Source organism: Notolabrus celidotus, chromosome 11, assembly GCF_009762535.1.
Source record: "Notolabrus celidotus isolate fNotCel1 chromosome 11, fNotCel1.pri, whole genome shotgun sequence".
Taxonomy (NCBI): domain Eukaryota; kingdom Metazoa; phylum Chordata; class Actinopteri; order Labriformes; family Labridae; genus Notolabrus; species Notolabrus celidotus.
Genome location: NC_048282.1, coordinates 4,940,999 through 4,958,334, shown reverse-complemented (window position 1 = coordinate 4,958,334; position 17,336 = coordinate 4,940,999). Strand labels below are relative to the sequence as shown.

The 17,336-nt window shown below is 40.9% G+C and overlaps 1 protein-coding gene across 1 annotated transcript; it reads right to left on the bottom strand.

Annotated features, from left to right (window-relative positions):
• Nucleotides 1–1,272: 1,272 nt before the first annotated feature.
• Nucleotides 1,273–16,893, bottom strand: nsfl1c (NSFL1 (p97) cofactor (p47)). Its single transcript, XM_034695873.1, has 9 exons — nt 16,726–16,893; nt 14,465–14,565; nt 12,392–12,469; nt 7,843–8,002; nt 7,649–7,744; nt 7,361–7,470; nt 5,903–6,040; nt 4,375–4,545; nt 1,273–2,506 (listed from the first exon to the last, which is right to left on the bottom strand). The coding sequence occupies exons 1-9, from the start codon at nt 16,834–16,836 to the stop codon at nt 2,344–2,346; spliced, it is 1,128 nt and encodes a 375-aa protein (XP_034551764.1). The 5' UTR covers nt 16,837–16,893; the 3' UTR covers nt 1,273–2,343.
• Nucleotides 16,894–17,336: the final 443 nt, after the last annotated feature.

Here is a 17,336-nt window from a genome sequence, read left to right as displayed (position 1 = left end):
GGATACAAACTACCTGTGAGTTCAATTTAATGTAACTGTAATATGAATGAATAACACAAACAGGATTTCTGAAATGAAATTAGATTTTCTTTATGTTTTTCTTGTTTGTTTGTTGTGTTTTTATATTTTTTTTTGGGGGGGGGGATTAAGATGACTAGTTATTTGAATGACAGAATGTACTGACATATTTAGACCCTTGCACACTCAATAAAATAAAATGATATATGAAAAAAATTGTCAAACCGTACATAAAATCGGTTTGACAATCCAGACTGAATAAATCTGTTTTTAAAGAAGTTGAAAAGTCTGAATATCTCCATCCGCTCCTCTCAGATCCTCTGGCAGGCTGTTCCATCGTCTCTGAGCATCGTGGCTGAAAGCAGCGTCACTGAAAGTTTCTGTTCTCCTCTGAGGAACAGCTAAAAGAGAGGAGCTGCAGGATCTGAGAGGCCTTCCTGGTTCATACACTAAAAGCATCTCTGATATGTAGTCTGGTGCGAGGCCATGCAGTGCCTTAAAAACAAGTAAAATAATTTTAAAGTCAATACAAAAAGAAACAGGTAGCCAATGTAAGGATTTTGAAATAGGTGTAATGTGTGCTCTCCTCCTGGTCTTCATTAAAACTCTTGCTGCTGCAATTTGTATTGATTGCAGTTTGTTAATTGTGTTCTTTGGAAGACCAGAAAGGAGAGCTTTACAGTAGTCCAGCCTGCTGGTTATAAAAACATGTATTAGTCTCTCTGTGTTATATCACCTCTTTTATAATAGATACTAAAGAGTGTTTCAAATACGGTTTGTAAAAAAAATAAAAAGAGAGAAATGCTTAATTTAAAACTCTTTTGCTTTGAAGACTAACTTTTGAGTTCTCATTTTGAAAAACAGGAACTTAAAGTTGTGTAATTCTACAACTGCACAACTTTTCTGTAAGCCTTGTGGCTGCTGACAGATACAGCTAATATAAGCTGATACAACTATTCACCGGGTTGTTATAATCGTCACATTTCTGTAGTAAGAAGATGAAAAAAACTGAAATGTTAAGACTGCACAGCAATTTGTTACAGCACTGAAACATGGAAACAGATCTGCTGATACAATCTAATGTCAGAAATTAACATTTAGAAAGCCATTCAAATGTAAATATAACCACATTTTATTCTAAGACGCATTATAAAGTTATCTTTTTACTGTTTAGCTAGAATTCATGGCTCTGGCTTTATTCAAAGTGCAAAATCCCCCTTTTCCCCACCACCAATAAAAACACAACACATCAGGTTCTTTATACATCAACCATAAAATGGATTTATTTTACCAGAGGTCCAAACATGTTTCTGTGTTGTCCCAGGATGCATAGAAGATGTCAGTGTGTCATTGGAAATCCACTTCCACTACTACAAACCAGTGTTTACAATCTATATGTTCGTCTGCTCAACCATTGGTTCGATAATAAAGCCATACGTAACTGCTTCTGTCATTTTACACAATATCAAAATGCAACTGTGTCACTGGGACGATTCTACAATCTGTAAAGGAAATAAGAAAGGGAAAAAAGGCAGTTTAAAAAAATAATTCCATCTTTATTTAAAGAAAGGGACAGGTGGAGGTGTGGGGGTGAAGAAAGGAGCGTAAGGCTACTGGTATTGATTGATTTGGAGAAAGGAAACCCTGTGTTTTGTAACATTATGACACTTCTCTCTTCATAAAGATGACGTGGAGAGAAATGGACAACGGTACAAAACCACTCTGTGAATGAGAACTTTGACCTCAATGAAACTGGTAATCTTTACGTGGTTCTGGTTTGTGCTGTCGAGACAGAAACAAACGGGGGGGGACTGCCGCTGTGTGTCTCTGATGTGGTTTCAGCATCGATAGTAAACACGGCTGAAGGGCCAAATGAAAACGATAAAGAAGGAAAGTGGGGGGCACGGTAATGGATAAAAGAGCCAGGTTCAGGGAACATCTCTGCGACTCAACATGTTTTCAGAAAGCTGGACTGCTGCTGTGTTTATTGGGTTCAACCATCTGCTGCTGTCAGATTAACTTCCCCATCAGAAGCCCAACAGAATCATCTCTCTAGGCCTTCAACAGCTCTTTATCTCTTTTCCATTCTGGAAGATTTTTAGTTTCCCCCTCATAACTGCCCGTCACAGACCTCAGAGGGGGGAGGGGGGGAATAGGGGTCTGGGGAACAGGATGTTATTCACTTTAGAAAAACAAAAAATCAGAAATTAGAAGTCCATACATAAGTCTGTTTTCTCCTCCCTCAGAAGGGGCAGCAGGTTTCACAGGGCTGAAGTTACTCAGCCACACCACCGGGGGGGGGGGGGTTGCTCTCACTCTCCCCCTTCACTGTAGTCGCTGGACGATGACAGCGTTGAGGAGGTTGGCCTGCTGCAGCGTCTGGCTCTCGTCTGACAGCTCCTTGTTGGGGAAGGTTGTCATGAGAACAAACTCTCTGGCAGCCATGGTGGGACGAGCTGCGACCAAGAACTGACGCAGGTCGGACACCCTGAGGGAGACAAGTGACACCAGATATGGGTTTACTTACTCTATAATAAAAACATTCCCTTTAATTAAAAATACAAAATAAATATAGCTTACAGGAAGACATCAAGAGTGTATAATCATTAACTTGTTTGTTACTAGAAAAATAAAACATGATCTGAGTTTATATATTTACGATTTAGTTGATGAAGTGACTGATTACATAATAAATAATAAATATAATCTAATTTAATATCTCTGGTTATTATACTAGATAACTAAACAGATAATCAGGCTCCACATTTTGTTACTGAGTTCTTGTATAACTTAAGGTTAATATAAATAAGATCCTATGTACAGTATGTATAATAAAGGGTTGTCACAATTACAAAAGTTTCAACTTGAAATACCCATCCTAGTGAATGATAACAGTTTTTGGGTTGTAAAGTAGTGACTGTAACTTAAGGAGGAGAAGAGACACACAGCAGGCAGGAAGAAGCGCAACATCTGCTGCAAGCAAATCAAATCTGGCCACTTCCTGTCAGTTTGTTCAGAGGTATGGAAGTGTTCCTAAGTTCTTAAGAGCGAGCCATAAAATCAGAACATAACTTCACATTTTGTTGCATTCATTACTTCTCTGCACTATCTGCACTCACTTCTTTCGGCTTCTTTCCCGCATGTCAGTCCCCCACTGTCTCCCAGTTTCCTACACAACCCACTATCCTCTCCCTCTATCAGTAAAAGGTGTAAAAGCCCCCAAAATACATATAAAAATAATAAAGGTGTAAAAGCCCCAACAATACATGTGTATATATATATATATATATATATATATATATATATATATATATATATTGTTGGGGCTTTCACACCTTTTATTATTTATATATATATTTATATATATATATATATATATATATATATATATATATAATAAAAGATGTAAAAGCCCCAACAATATATATATTAAAAAAAAGGTGTAAAAGCACCAAAATATATATATATAAAAATAATAAAATTTTGTATTTATAGCTGATGTTATTGTTATTACATTTTTTAAAATTATTATTTTGTATTTCTTATTCTTATGCCTTGTACAAAGAGAGCACAGTTTACCTAAGTCAAATTCCTTGTGTGTTCAAGCATACCTGGCCAATAAAGCTGATTCTGATTCTGATTCTGATAAATAAATAAATAAATAAATAAATGTAGATGTGATTTCCTTCAGTGGCTTCGGTGCTTTTTGATGAAACTGAACATAAAAATAATGAACATCAAATCGTCTAAAAGAACATGGTACCAGAAAGTATCCAAATATTGAATTTCTTTGACAAACTTGATGTTACCTTAGAGTAAAAGACTTCTTAACCTCATTTTCACTGCTTGGTAGAGCAGGGCTCGACTGGAACAGTTCTGTTTTCATCTGACAGTATCTGATACTCAATCGAGATCGCATACAAGCCGAGGTTAAACTAAAAGGCTGAAGTCAATTACTGCAAACGAACAACTTGTCTATAAGAACCTCTGTTTGCAGAACAATGCAACACAGGATACCTTGCTCTGCCACATCCAGTAGTCTGTGGTTTGGTTGAAGAGTCTACAGCTGACTTTGAAACAAGGCCTAACAACTGTGAACTATAACAACAAAGGCAAATAAACAACTATCTAACCGAGCAAAACAGGTGAGTCTTCAAAATGTGAAAGAAAATATACGTCTCTTTTGATAAACCATAAAATCTGGTAAATGAGACTTTGAAATGAAACCTTCTCCCTCACTGTGTTTAAATCTTTGATGCTTTTTGGATTAGAAACCTGTAAACACAGACTGGTAGGTATGTAGTGTTCAGTCTCAAACATGTCGCTTTGTGTAAGCGTCGCTGTCTAATCAGTCACCTGTGGGTATGGTTAAACCTTTGAACCAGCCTGCCGCCGTCGGCCAGTCTGATCTGAATGTTGGTGACGGGCTGAGAGGAGTCCAGGTTCACGGAGGTGCTGGCCTGGGCCTCGTTAGCGGCCTGGTCTTGCTGGGAGGTGGCTGGAGGTGTGGTCAGCTCTGGAGTGGCACTGGAGGGGGGAAGAAGGAACAAAGATCAGGCACTTCTCTGAGATGGTTCTTGGCCAAACTGTGGTCATAAATATGTCGCAGTAACAACATGTATACAAATAGTTTGATTTTTGTATATCCAAAATGTTGAGCCTCATGATCTAAGAAAAACAACTTATTTGAGTTTGTGACATTTCATTTATTCAGATGGACTGACTGATTGATATACCAAGGTAAAATAAGGCATACATAAACACGGTGAAATGCATAAAAAGCCTTTTTGAGGAAGGAAATTAAAATAAATATTACACACTTTAAAAAAAGGTGTGAGGTGCAGTTTGATTTTCCCTTTCTCTTCTTTGTTGAAATCTAGTGTGAGATTCAGAAACTCAGTGAGAAAATCACTGTGACTGTCGCTAATATTTTCTTCTTCTTTTGCTATTTAATGCAGTTAGAATTCTTCTTCTTCTATTATTTAATGCGGTTAGCAAACAGCTTTAAGACGCTCTATAGCCACCGTCTGGCAGGAATACTCTATTACAACCAGACACCAGTGAAAATGATGGAAAATTGTACTTTTAAAATGAGAAAATATTCAAAGTTACTGTTCGATTTTTACAAAGTGAATGAATATTCGAATATCGCTAGTAGGGTTCAATTATGATAAAAAGCTGCCCCATTGAATCAGACCCCAGTGATGGGGTTCAGTCGTATAAAAATAAAGATGTAACCATCAAAATTAAACATCAGATCCGGGTCTGTGTAGGACAACATCACAGCCTGCGGCCCACCATTTGGTCCTGAGTAGAACTGAATTCAGCTGCTTTTCAGTCTTTCAAGTCCACGTCTCCTGACTGTGGTGAACATGTAATCAATCTTAAGCTGCTCTTTGAGATTAATCCCCCAGTTAGCTTTAAGTAGGAGTCATTAGTGTAATAACAGTGCTTTATTCTACACATCAAGCACAGAACTTATCGGTGCTCATTAGAGCATTCCTAAGTGTAAATCTTTGGTACTTCATAAATATGGATCACTCCATATTTTAAATATTTAATTCTAATGAAATCGGATTATTCAGCTGCAGAGAATGTTCAGTTTTGTGTCATTTTAATAAAAGGTTAGTGTTGACAAATTCCTCAGTTTTTCCTTGAAGAGCAGAGGACACATTTTAATTTATAAATGCACATCTATTACAGTGTGTCACATGACTGATGGAAACATTTCATTTGACCCTGTGCGGAGTCCATTCACAGACTATGATTCACTCCCATTGAAAACAAGTGAGACTTGTTTTACCAGCCTCCCAGCTGCTGCTTTTCATCTGTTATAAAGTGCTGAACGGAAAATGACGTCATTAGATGAAACAATGAGTCTCACCTTCCCAACTTCTGTCCTTCTCCTCCAAAAGCTCTGAAGGCCACCTTAGGTTTAGAGAAGTCTTCATCCCTGTGATCCTCCATGTCCAAGTTGACCTGGCCTCCTCGAGACCGCTGCCTCAATTCCAGAGGAATCTCCCTGCAAGGAGAGAGTCGACATGAGAACATAGAGGGCATTAATAACATGCTGTCAGTGCTCCTACTGTGTGCTTAACGAGTAGACAGTGTGAGGATGAAGAGGACTAAAATGAGCTCTTAATGACAACATAACGGTGTTTCTCGACCAGAGGAACTTTACCCCTGAACTACTGTATGTGTGTTTCGACCGGTGGACCTAGCAGGGTCTAAATTTAGTTCAGGGGTAGTTAATCTCCCTCCTAAAAAGCCCCTGCTAGGGGGGTAAGACTTTTCAAAGGGTCCTGGGACTTTCGGGGGGCAGGGCCTGCACTGCTGAACGTGTCTGATTGGTAGATTAACTGCAGTGTTTTTATTCCTCCTGCCGTCCACAATATCATCACACACATCTGTGATTCACTTGATTTCTCTTTCTTTCATTAGTTTTTATTTGTTCTGTCTTTTTTGTATGTGTGTGTACTTTTCAAAAGAAGAAGCTGTGATTCTCTTGATTTAACAGCTTGTAACAGTAGTCTTCTCTCAGCCCACCGTGAATGCGTCTCTCCCGGTGTTACGGTTTTAAAAGTGACCCTGTAAACTGGAGACCTTCAGTTGAACGTGTCAGTGTTTGTGGAGTTTCCACAGCTGTTGAAACACAGAGGGAGTTCCTGGGAATGTAAACTAGTTTAGTTTTTATTAAGATTTCAAAATATCCTCATCAGATATTTAATGATGGTCTAAAGACGTTTATGAGGGATGCATCCGGCTGAAAGTCTCCAGTTAACAGGGTCGCTGTTTAAACCAAAACACTGGCCGATCTCTGCCACGGCTTTTTGAGTTCAAAAGGATTTTAAAGCCGTGTTGAAACGTCTTTGCTACTCGCGCTTATCTCCACTCACGTGTTGATTCAGTGAATCCATCTGTGATGAAATATAGCACCATCTAAAACAGCACCAGCTGAGTCTCTTCATGCTAACAGGCTAACTGTTGTGTTGCTCATAATGATACCTGCCTGTCTGTCTGCTTCTATGGTGTCATCTGTGATGAATGACATTCCTCTTTGTTTTACTGCCCTCTACTGGTCTGGTGGTGTAGTGCATTGACTTTTTTTTCTCCATGTCACTGGCCTGATTTGCACAATCTACCCGGGACTTCAGCCCGCGGTTGAAACGCAGACAACAATGGGGGCACAGGAACCTTTTAGTTCAGGGGAAAGTAGTTCTGGGGGCTAAAAGACCCCGGAACTCTTGGTCGAAATGCACCTTATGTATTCATATATAAACAGTGACGTCTAGATGAATTCAAAGGATCCAGGATGATTATTTATGTTACAGAATAAGCTCACCCCCTTCTGATTGCCTCGAGGAAGTTGGCATTGCCCGGGTCATTGTAGTTTCTGAGTTCACCCTCATCCAGACTGAAGCCTGATTTCCACAACTTCAGCACCACGTGTACCTAACACAATATGGATTATGATTATCGACATGCAGTTTAGTGCAACAATATCACAGACCTGAATATGTGCTGCTTCAGAAACCCAACAAGGCTGTTCCTGAGCTCCAGTTACACAACATTTAAATTCAGCGTGAACACAGAGAGATGCTAATCATTGCTGTGTTTGACGAGGACTCACATCCTGTTGGCTGTTAGAGGCTCGTCTCTCTCCGGCCACATAGGCTGACTCCTCCTCAGGAGCTGCGCCTAGCCTGTAGCCTCCGCCATGGAAGGGCTATATGAGAGGAGACAATAAAAAACAAATGAGGAAATCCAAAAACAGGATATTGAAAAAACAGAACTTTGTCCTTGTGAGTTGGATGCTACGCTGACTTTGCTTGGCTCTCCAGGTCCTCTACCACTTTTGTCCAGAGGCACAGCTCCATGTTCTCTGGCTCCCTTGAACAAATCCTCCACCACTTCATTGGGACTCTTCTTCTTGGGAGGTCCAACTATCTGCTGCCCACTGTGCTGTGATCCACCGGCGAAAAACCTAACAGGGTGTGATTTAAATGATGGTATGAAACTCTCGTTTAATACAATTAAAATGCACACAAAAACACAACAAACAGACACATAAGAGTACAAAACAACAGTACATGAGCTCAATTTAACACAATATGATAAGTTGAGCTCCATCTTCCTTACAACAGATAGCATGTCTCATATTTTGGACATTTACAACCCGTCTCTTTAATTAACGTTAAAAGGACCAAGAAAAGCGTTGGTATTTGCAGAGCTAAGAAAGAACAGAGTTAGCAGTGTGGTGGCTGTGACAGAGGGAAGAACAGAGAAACACACAAGGCAGGACATAAGGTGCATTTCGACCAAGAGTTCCGGGGTCTTTTAGCCCCCAGAACTACTTTACCCTGAACTAAAAGGTTCCTTTGCCCCCATTGTTGTATGCGTTGCGACCGCGGGCAGATGTCTCGGGTAGATGCAAATCAGACCAGTGACGTATGGAGGAAACAAAAAGTAAATGCACTACACCACCAGACCAGTAGAGGGCAGTAAAACAAAGAGGAATGCCATTCATCACAGATGACACCATAGAAGCAGACGGACAGGCAGGTATCATTATGAGCAACACAACAGTTAGCCTGTTAGCATGAAGAGACTCAGCTGGCGCTGTTTTAGATGGTGCTATATTTCATCACAGATGGATTAGTAGCAAAGACGTTTCAACACAGCTTTAAAATCCTTCTGAACTCAAAAAGCCGTGGCAGAGATCGGCCGGTGTTTTGGTTTAAACAGCGACCCTGTTAACTGGAGACTTTCAGCCAGATGCATCCCTCATAAACGTCTTTAGACGATCATTAAATATCTGATGAGGATATTTTGAAATCTTAATAAAAACTAAACTAGTTTGCATTCCCAGGAACTCCCTCTGTGTTTCAACAGCTGTGTCAAACTCCACAAACACTGACATGTTCAGCTGAAGGTCTCCAGTTTACAGGGTCACTTTTAAAACCGTAACACCGGGAGAGACGCATTCACAGTGGGCTGAGAGAAGACTACTGTTACAAGCTGCTAAATCAAGAGAATCACAGCTTCTTCTTTTGAAAAGTACACACGCATACAAAAAAGATAGAACAAATAAAAACTAATGAAAGAAAGAGAAATCAAGTGAATCACAGATGTGTGTGATGATATTGTGGATGGCAGGAGGAATAAAAACACTGCGGTTAATCTACCAATCAGACACATTCAGCATTGCAGGCCCTGCCCCCCGAAAGTCCCGGGACCTTTGAAAACTACTACCCCCCTAGCAGGGGCTTTTTAGGTGGGAGATTATCTACCCCTGAACTAAATTAAGACCCTGGGTCCACTGGTCGAAACCAGGGGTGCAGCTCGCTTGGCTGGAGGTAAAGCTCCCACAAAAACTGCTCCCCCTAGTGGCTGGCTGCAGTATAGGTAAAAAACTCTGTCTCCCCCATTCATTTGAATGGGGCTGCGGTCAAACTTTAAAAAACAAATACACGGTGTACGAATGTTTCTCACATCCGCATGCTGTGGTGATATGTAGTTATTATTTGACTGTTTTGTTCAAGGCCTCTTTTTTCTGAAGAGTTTCTTTGTCATTAGTTATTAGAGGTTAAAAAACAGGGTTTTACTTCCGGGTTTGCTTTGATTGACAGCTGCCGTAGAGAAAATCTCCATAGGATCTCGTGACGCTACGCTGTAGGGCGGAGTTCGTTACCGTGGCAACACAGAAATTACCGTGGCAACCACAGAAATTCTCTACAGCGCAGACTCTGGCTGCACAATGGCTGCACATTGGAACAGGGTTTTTTGGCTTCATAATCGTACAACGGGAAGAGGCGGAGCAATGCTGTCCATTTTAAATACAGTCTATGGTCGAGACGTACCTAGTTCTGGGGTAACGTTCATCTGGTGGAAGAACGCCTTTAATTACATGAAGGGATAGTGGGGGTCATGAGTCTTTGGGACCTATATTTTGGGGGTCGTGGCCTAAAAAGCTTGGGAACCCCTGGTTTAACTTGCCAGCGATCTCATCCTTATTTTGTTCGAGGCTGTTAGCTCACTCTCTTTTATTTGCTCTCAGCAGCTCCTGGTGAGAGGACGACTGGAGGTCCGATTTATTTCCAAAGGTTTTTTTATTTTATTGCACTATAAAATGACAGACATAGTAACTTTTTAAAGCATGATGTAGTGAAAATTTTGACAACCTTATTCCAAGACAAATAGATACATTAAATGAAATGCATAAAGGGGGGCCAGGTAGACTGGGCCGCTGTCTTTGAAAAGGTAAATGAAAAGAGAGACCAGCTGCTTGCTCGCTGGTTCCATCTGCATCCCACCACGAAGCATTCTGATTGGCTGATTTGTAAACAGGGGTTGTAACAGTGGAGACGTTTTGGATTTTAGGTCCTAATTTTCTGTCAGAGTTTGGCTACCTTTGCTCACTGAAGCCTTTGATTAGTCGCCGGTGTTCACGTCTCACAGTCCAACATTTCTGATTGACGACCGAGCATTTGACCATGTTACTCAAACTTGTCATTCATCAGAGCGTGCACACCACTGCAGAGTAGACGGGTCTTTAGTCAAGTCAGTTAACCTTTCTACTGCTCATGTTTGAGTAAACTTAATGTGTACATCTGCTTGAGGTGTTACGCCTTATATATATCAGTTATCTAAGCTGTGTCACCACAGATGATGTGTTCTTCCACATCTCAATGCCTTCTGATAACTACAACAGTTCTGGTATGTAGCACACCAGAAATATCATTTCTTTGTCTATTTATGTCAAATTATTTCACTGTAACTGTCGGGAACCTTCCTCAGGTTTGCTAAATGTCAGATATTTTGGAAAGCGCTCGTCAGGTTCTGACATTTAACAATAGTTTCAACAACAATGAACCTTTTAGTTTGTTCAACCTCTACTCAAAATCAGAAGTCGTCCTCTAAATGAGAACATAACACCGATTTAAATTCATCTTGATAGTTTTTAATGTTAGCCAATGCAAAGATTTGAATCATTTCCTGTTAACATCATTGTCAGATGAAGGACACGTTGCAGCAGCTCTGCCAGGTGTCCAGGTGTAAAATGATTAAAGTTGTGTGTTTAGCACAGTATGACGCGGGACTTCCACCAAATCCGTGTCCGATCTGTCTCAGATCCACTGCAGTCCGTAAACACCCACAGGTTGTGTTTTCAGGACGCAGCACGGAGCAGGACTGCCGGACAACTGTAGTCCTGGTACCGAGGTTTTCCCGCTGTAATCACTGAATCAAGGATTCTCCTAACCTCTCCTCCAGGCCTGGCTCCGCTCATCATGACGGTTTGTTGTTGTAGTTAAGTGAAATACGATCTGGTGATAACACCGAGTGTTTTATTCTGAAAATTAACCGGATGTTTTCATTTTGTTTTGGTGCTTGACTTCCTGTCCCGCTCCATCTGCTCTGTTGAGATTGATGCGTCGTGCTCCTGCATCCGGCAAAAATAGAAGTCTTGTGTATCTGATCTGGAGGACTCCGACCTGCCAGATCAGTGACGCAGCCGGAACGCAACGGAGGGGATCCAGTGGAAGTTAACAATTGACTAGAATAGAAACCTATCAGATCCAGTGCTGTGACGGATCAGAGACGGACCGGACACGGATCTGGTGGAATTTGGCTGAGAACATCTCGAAAAGCAATTAACACTGTGTCGAAAACTACCTTTAGATCATGATCCAGCTCAACGTATTCTCTCAACATTTTTCTTTGCTTTAGTTTCTCCATTCATCTAACATTGATGACTCAATACTAGGATACCAAATCATCCATTCACAACTGAACCAGGAAGTTAAACAAAGAAGGCCTTGACATTGACTGACACTAACACAATCCATATTCTTTCATTAGATCAATGAATGAAATAAAAACATACTGAAAAGGACGTTTGCAGTCTCACACAGTCCCTCAACTAACCGCCCACTGCACAGCCAGAGAGCAGAATGTGTCGATGCTGCAGAACAGCCTGACAGCTCACAGTGAAAGAGGAGAAACCAAAAATAGTTTGGTGCATTGTGGAAACACCTCATAGGTGTGACCCTACCACCCAAGCACCCTGAGCTCAGACAAGCAGCCAGTCAACTGATTATTTCAGCTGTCATTAACATTAATGAGGATCAATAACGGTCACACATTATGAGACAAACAACTGGGGAGGGACCATGTTCATTCACTTATCTACGAGTCCTCTTTAAGACCTTTCGTGTTCTGAAGTACTTTTTTAACGGGACTATTTTTTAAAAATTCTCTTTGTCTTGATCTGTGAACTTTTTTTTGACTGATCAATTAAATCACAGCAGATCAGCAGATAAATGCAGGCACTTTAAACCCAATCAGTGAATACAACACTGGAAATCAAACCTACCTTTGGCCATCCTCTTCATCGCTCTCCTCCTCTGCCTCGTGCATCAGATCTCTGAAGGAGGTCACTCTGGGCTGGGTGCTGTTCATAAATAAAATAATGCATTGAGTTATATAACACGAAATCATAATGACAATGAACATGAGCCAAGTTTACAAACACACCTCACAGAATTATTGTTATAGATTGTTTACTAAACTGGACTTTTGGACATTGCTCAGATTAATGAGCGGCTGATAAGTGAGCCAGTAAATTAAAGTGCAGTGCTGCTTGGTGCATGATCTAGGAATACACAGATAATACAGTACAGTTACTACTACTACTCCAGATAAAGACAACGGCTTTGGTATCAGCAATTACTGTAGCAGCAATTAGAGGGTTAGACAACAACACAAGCTGTCCAACCGTACAGTCATCATGTAGGTCTTTACTTTCACTGGTAGACTCAGGGAACATTAGTCGAACTGGCAAATACTACTTAAAGTTTCTATTATTAGAAGTATTTCACTGGGAGCAGCATGCATACCCTACAGCAAGATGCTAATACGTAAACAAAGAATAACAAACATGAACTTTCACTGAGCTGTAATGGATGCAAAACCTGGCACAACACTCCATAACAGAAAGCTTTGCCTGTGACTCACACAACCCTGCACTATACATCATATTAATAATAATAATAATAATACTAATAATAATAACAACCAGGATTTATATAGCGCCTTTCAAGAACCCCAAGGTTGCTTCACAGGGTCAGGTAGGGGGTCTGGGGGGTAGGTGGAGACAACACTATCTAATGGAGAAAGGCCTTGAGGAAAAGGTGCGTTTTGACTGCCTTTTTAAAACTGTCCGGGGTTGGGGCGCTGCAGATGTCGGAGGAGAGAGTCCCACCGAGTAGGGGCTGCCACACTGAAGGTTCTGTCTCCAAAAGTCCACAGCTTAATCCGGGGGATGGAGAGGAGACCCAGGTCTGAAGACCGTAGGTTCCGGGATGGAGTGTGTCAGTGGAGGAGGTCAGCCAGGTATTGGGGGGCAAGGGCATGCAGGGATTGTAAGTGAGGAGGAGGAGTTTATAGGAGATGCGGTACTTTACAGGGAGCCAGTGGAGGTGCATGAGAGTGGGGTTGATGTGCTGCCAGGGCTTAGTGTGCGTGAGAACCCTGGCAGCTGAGTTCTGTACATATTGGAGCCTGTCCAGGGCATTGCTGGGTTATATGTGCTGCAGGTTCAGATGCTTAAAATATACATTATTTAACACGTTTGCTCTGCAAGTCATCTGCATAGGTTACATGTTCAGTGAAGCTGAAAACTGCCAGCTCTACAATAAATGCACTCAAGGATGGAAGAGGAGGCGGACTGCAGGAACATTTGATCTCCGGCTCTTCAGAGGGGTCATGAAGATCCAGTTATAACAGACAAAATGCAGCACATGAAAACTAACTTCCCACTAGAACATCTTTATCAGGTCCCTAGCTGCTCCATTTCCCATCACCAGAGCTTTTTAAAAGTGTTCTTGTTGTCATGAGATATATTACCTTACAAAGCCAATACACTGAAAACTAGGGATGTCCTGATCCCAAACTCAACTATCGGATCGGCACCGATCTGGACGTTTTTTAATTGATCACATTTGAGCCGATCATTTGCGTCCGCTGTCACTGCTCACAATTTGCAGCTGAAGGCTAACACGCGAGTGTCACTGAGCGTTCAGAGTTCACTTAACTGTGTTTACATCATGAGAAAATAATAAAATGACATATTTTAGTTTTTTTTTAATTCCTTATTTGTGTTAAAGGACAAAAACAGCGTGCAGCTCAACTCTCTTATCTCTTGTGCAGCTATTATCTCTGCAAACACAAGGATCGGATCGGGACTCGGAATCGGCAAATATTCAATATTGTAAAAATCTGATCGGGGTCAAAAAAGTTGATCGGGACATCCCCACTTAAAACAGAGACTTTGGTTCTCAGCGAAGTACCCTCTCAAACTTTTAATACCACAAGTTATCATTGCTGTAAATGTAAAAACAAACAAACATCTGAGGCTTTTAAAACCTTAAGACCAAACAAACATTACCTCGGCCCGGCAGACCTCGACACTGAGGAGCCCCCCTCAGGCTGGGGAAGCGTCACTATGTCGTCATCAGCTCCATCCTCAAAGAAGCTGGCCAGAGCAAGCTGAGGGAGGGAGAAACAGAGTCAATGTGGCGCAATGTCACAACAAACTTCTGACACATATCTACATTTCTGCCCTTCATAACTGAACTGATATTTAATTTATTTTAAGTGTAGTTTTCAGAGTAGCAACTTACAGGTTTCTACCACATCCCACACATTTTATATTTTTCTTGATTTGCTTTTCACTTCTTTAATCAATATATTTCCATAAGAACAAAATCTGAATAACTAACAAGAGTCAGGACAGGACACTAACAAACCTCACATAAAACACGTCCAATCCAAGCTGTCTAGAAGCATTTCAGTGTTGACCAAAGCAAAGAACATTCTGGATCATAACTCACTCTTCATCCTCTACTGCTCACTTATTTCACCGGATCCAAGCTACTGTGCTGAGGTTTGGGGAAACACATATAAAAGCTCTCTGTAGCCGCTGTTAGAACAAATTCATTGTGCCTCAACTTCAAAACCTTCAAAACCTGCTGCCTGGACACATCCAAACAATGTGTTTTTGAAGGAGAGGGGGGTTTTGTATTTCAATCTGTGGAGTAAAACTGAGGAACAGACTAAAAAAAGCATAATGAAATGAAGTTCTTTAGGTACAGGGAGGAAGAAAAGCGATGACAATCATGCAGGGTTTGCTTTGATTGTTTGTGTAAATACTAAGATAAGTTATTAAGATGTGTTTTAAGAGAATGTATTCATATAGTTCCAGAAAATAGTGAATAAAGGGTAGGATTAGATCCTTTTCGAGCATGTAAATGGAAAAGTTTCAGTGCTTGCTGATGGAACTGATCTTTTTTGTTATCTTTTCTTTTTACTTGTCTGTTGATTGTGTATTTTATATGTTCAAAATAAAGACATCAAATCAAATCTAATTAGTTGCTGTTGACTTTGAAGCAGTGCTTGATCTAGGGTTGATAACTGTCCCATATTAGCCGGGACATCACGTATATTGGGCTAAATTGGTTTGTTCAACTCTTGTAAATACAGCAGACTGCGCTCTACAGATCCTAGATCAGATAAAGCAGCAGTGGCAGATTATGTGCCGATCACACCGCCTGTCATCCAATCACAGGCCCCCTAACGCACATCAGCTGTATACAGCAAATATACCCAAGTCCTACAAAAAAAAAGTGGAGAGGATTATCTCTCTGAAGGCCATTAAATGGTCAGACTCAAGAAACAGATGCAGAGCTGATCAAAATTGAGCTTCAAATATCTGTTAACAGTGACTTGTCATGTAAGGACTTCTCTCTGTGCAAAAGGACAAAAGACTGCTTGAGTCAGTCAAGAGCAGCAAAAAGTATCCATGGAAAAAGTACATTTGGTGAGTCAGACTCCTATTTGCATTACATTTTTCTTTTGCCTGTTTTTTAGATGTAAAGAGACAAACTGTGGTTTCTTTCAGGTGTATTCATATGAGGTTACATAATGATACCGTGCACATGTCCCTTGTTTAGAAGTGAGAAAGTTGGCAACCCTATCTTGATCTGATTCTAGATAACTGATCTGCATACAAAAGAGTCCCCAACCTTGTATGAGTCTGAAAGATCAATACATTTAAATATTAAGGCCATAGTAGACCTTTATATATATATATCACGTTCAGTGTTTATTCCACTGCCCTCCTAAAGGCCCTTTGTGAATGACTACCCGACCACAACACTCCTCCAGTTTCACTTTTATTTTGTGCTGAACTCTAAAAAGGACAACAAATCACTTCAAGATATTTAATGTTCATTAAAGCGACACCTGACCCAGCAACAGCACACCCAGCTCCAGCTCTCTTTTTCTGGATTAACTTCACAGAACCATCGATAGCTTAGCTAACACTAGCTAGCTCAGCTCATTGAACATAACGTACACTAACATTCGCGTTAGCCCAAAGTTCCGGTTTTATTAGCTTTAAAATCCAACACCGGGAGTGAATGTTCCGTTACCGGGAGCTGAGTCAGTTTAATGAGTATGAAAGGAGCTGTAGTCGGTGACAGAAAGCGTTAGGGCCATTGTCAAAGAGTGACTTGCACAAATTACCGGCAACACAGGCTAACGTTAGCCGGCGAGCTCTGCGCCTGTCCCCTGCCCTGTCACCGGTATCACGGGGTTTTTAACCGGTAACAGAGCCGGTACTAAAGGAGAACCACCGAGGACACCTACCTGCAAATTCCAACCGGCGGACTCCAGGAAAAACCGGGCCCTCTCCTCGTCCACATCAGTAACAGCGACGAATTCCCTCACAGACTCCACAGACTCTTCTTGGCTCGCCATTTTGATTTGCGCCCTCAACAACTCGGTCCGCCTCCACCTGAGGAAACAAGCAACACACTATGGTTCCTATCTAGTTTCAGCCCGGGGACAAAGACATAAGTACCAATTTGAATTAATCAAAGTTATCTTATCCTTGCATTTTGTTTTATTATGCTTCAATGAATAAACTTAAAAAAAAAATTTAGATCTGTTTTTAATATTTGAAATCTCAAAATAATAAAATATCTGCTGCACTGTTGATATCGTTTCGACCACTAGGTGGAAACGTTTCCACAGGTTACACCAGGGGTGTCAAACTCTTTTCAGTTCAGGGGCCACATACAGCCCAAGTTGATCTGAAGTAGGCCTGACCCGTTAAATCATAACATAATAACTGATAGAGAAGGACAACTCCAAATGTTTCCCTTTATTTTAGTGCAAAAAAGTACAAGTACATTCTTTAAATGTTCACATTACATGAACTATCTTTCTACAAAAACAGCAGTTGTATTTTTCAACAT

What these genes read in the sequence shown, in the direction of transcription:
- nsfl1c (XM_034695873.1), bottom strand. Translation starts at nt 16,836, where the DNA reads ATGGCGAGCCAAGAAGAGTCTGTGGAGTCTGTGAGGGAATTCGTCGCT. An exon ending in GACCTGGAGAGCCAAGCAAA is followed by an intron (nt 7,745 to 7,842) that starts GTCAGCGTAGCA and finishes CCTCTCATATAG; the next exon opens with CCCTTCCATGGCGGAGGCTA. An exon ending in CCTCTAACAGCCAACAGGAT is followed by an intron (nt 7,471 to 7,648) that starts GTGAGTCCTCGT and finishes ATATTGTGTTAG; the next exon opens with GTACACGTGGTGCTGAAGTT.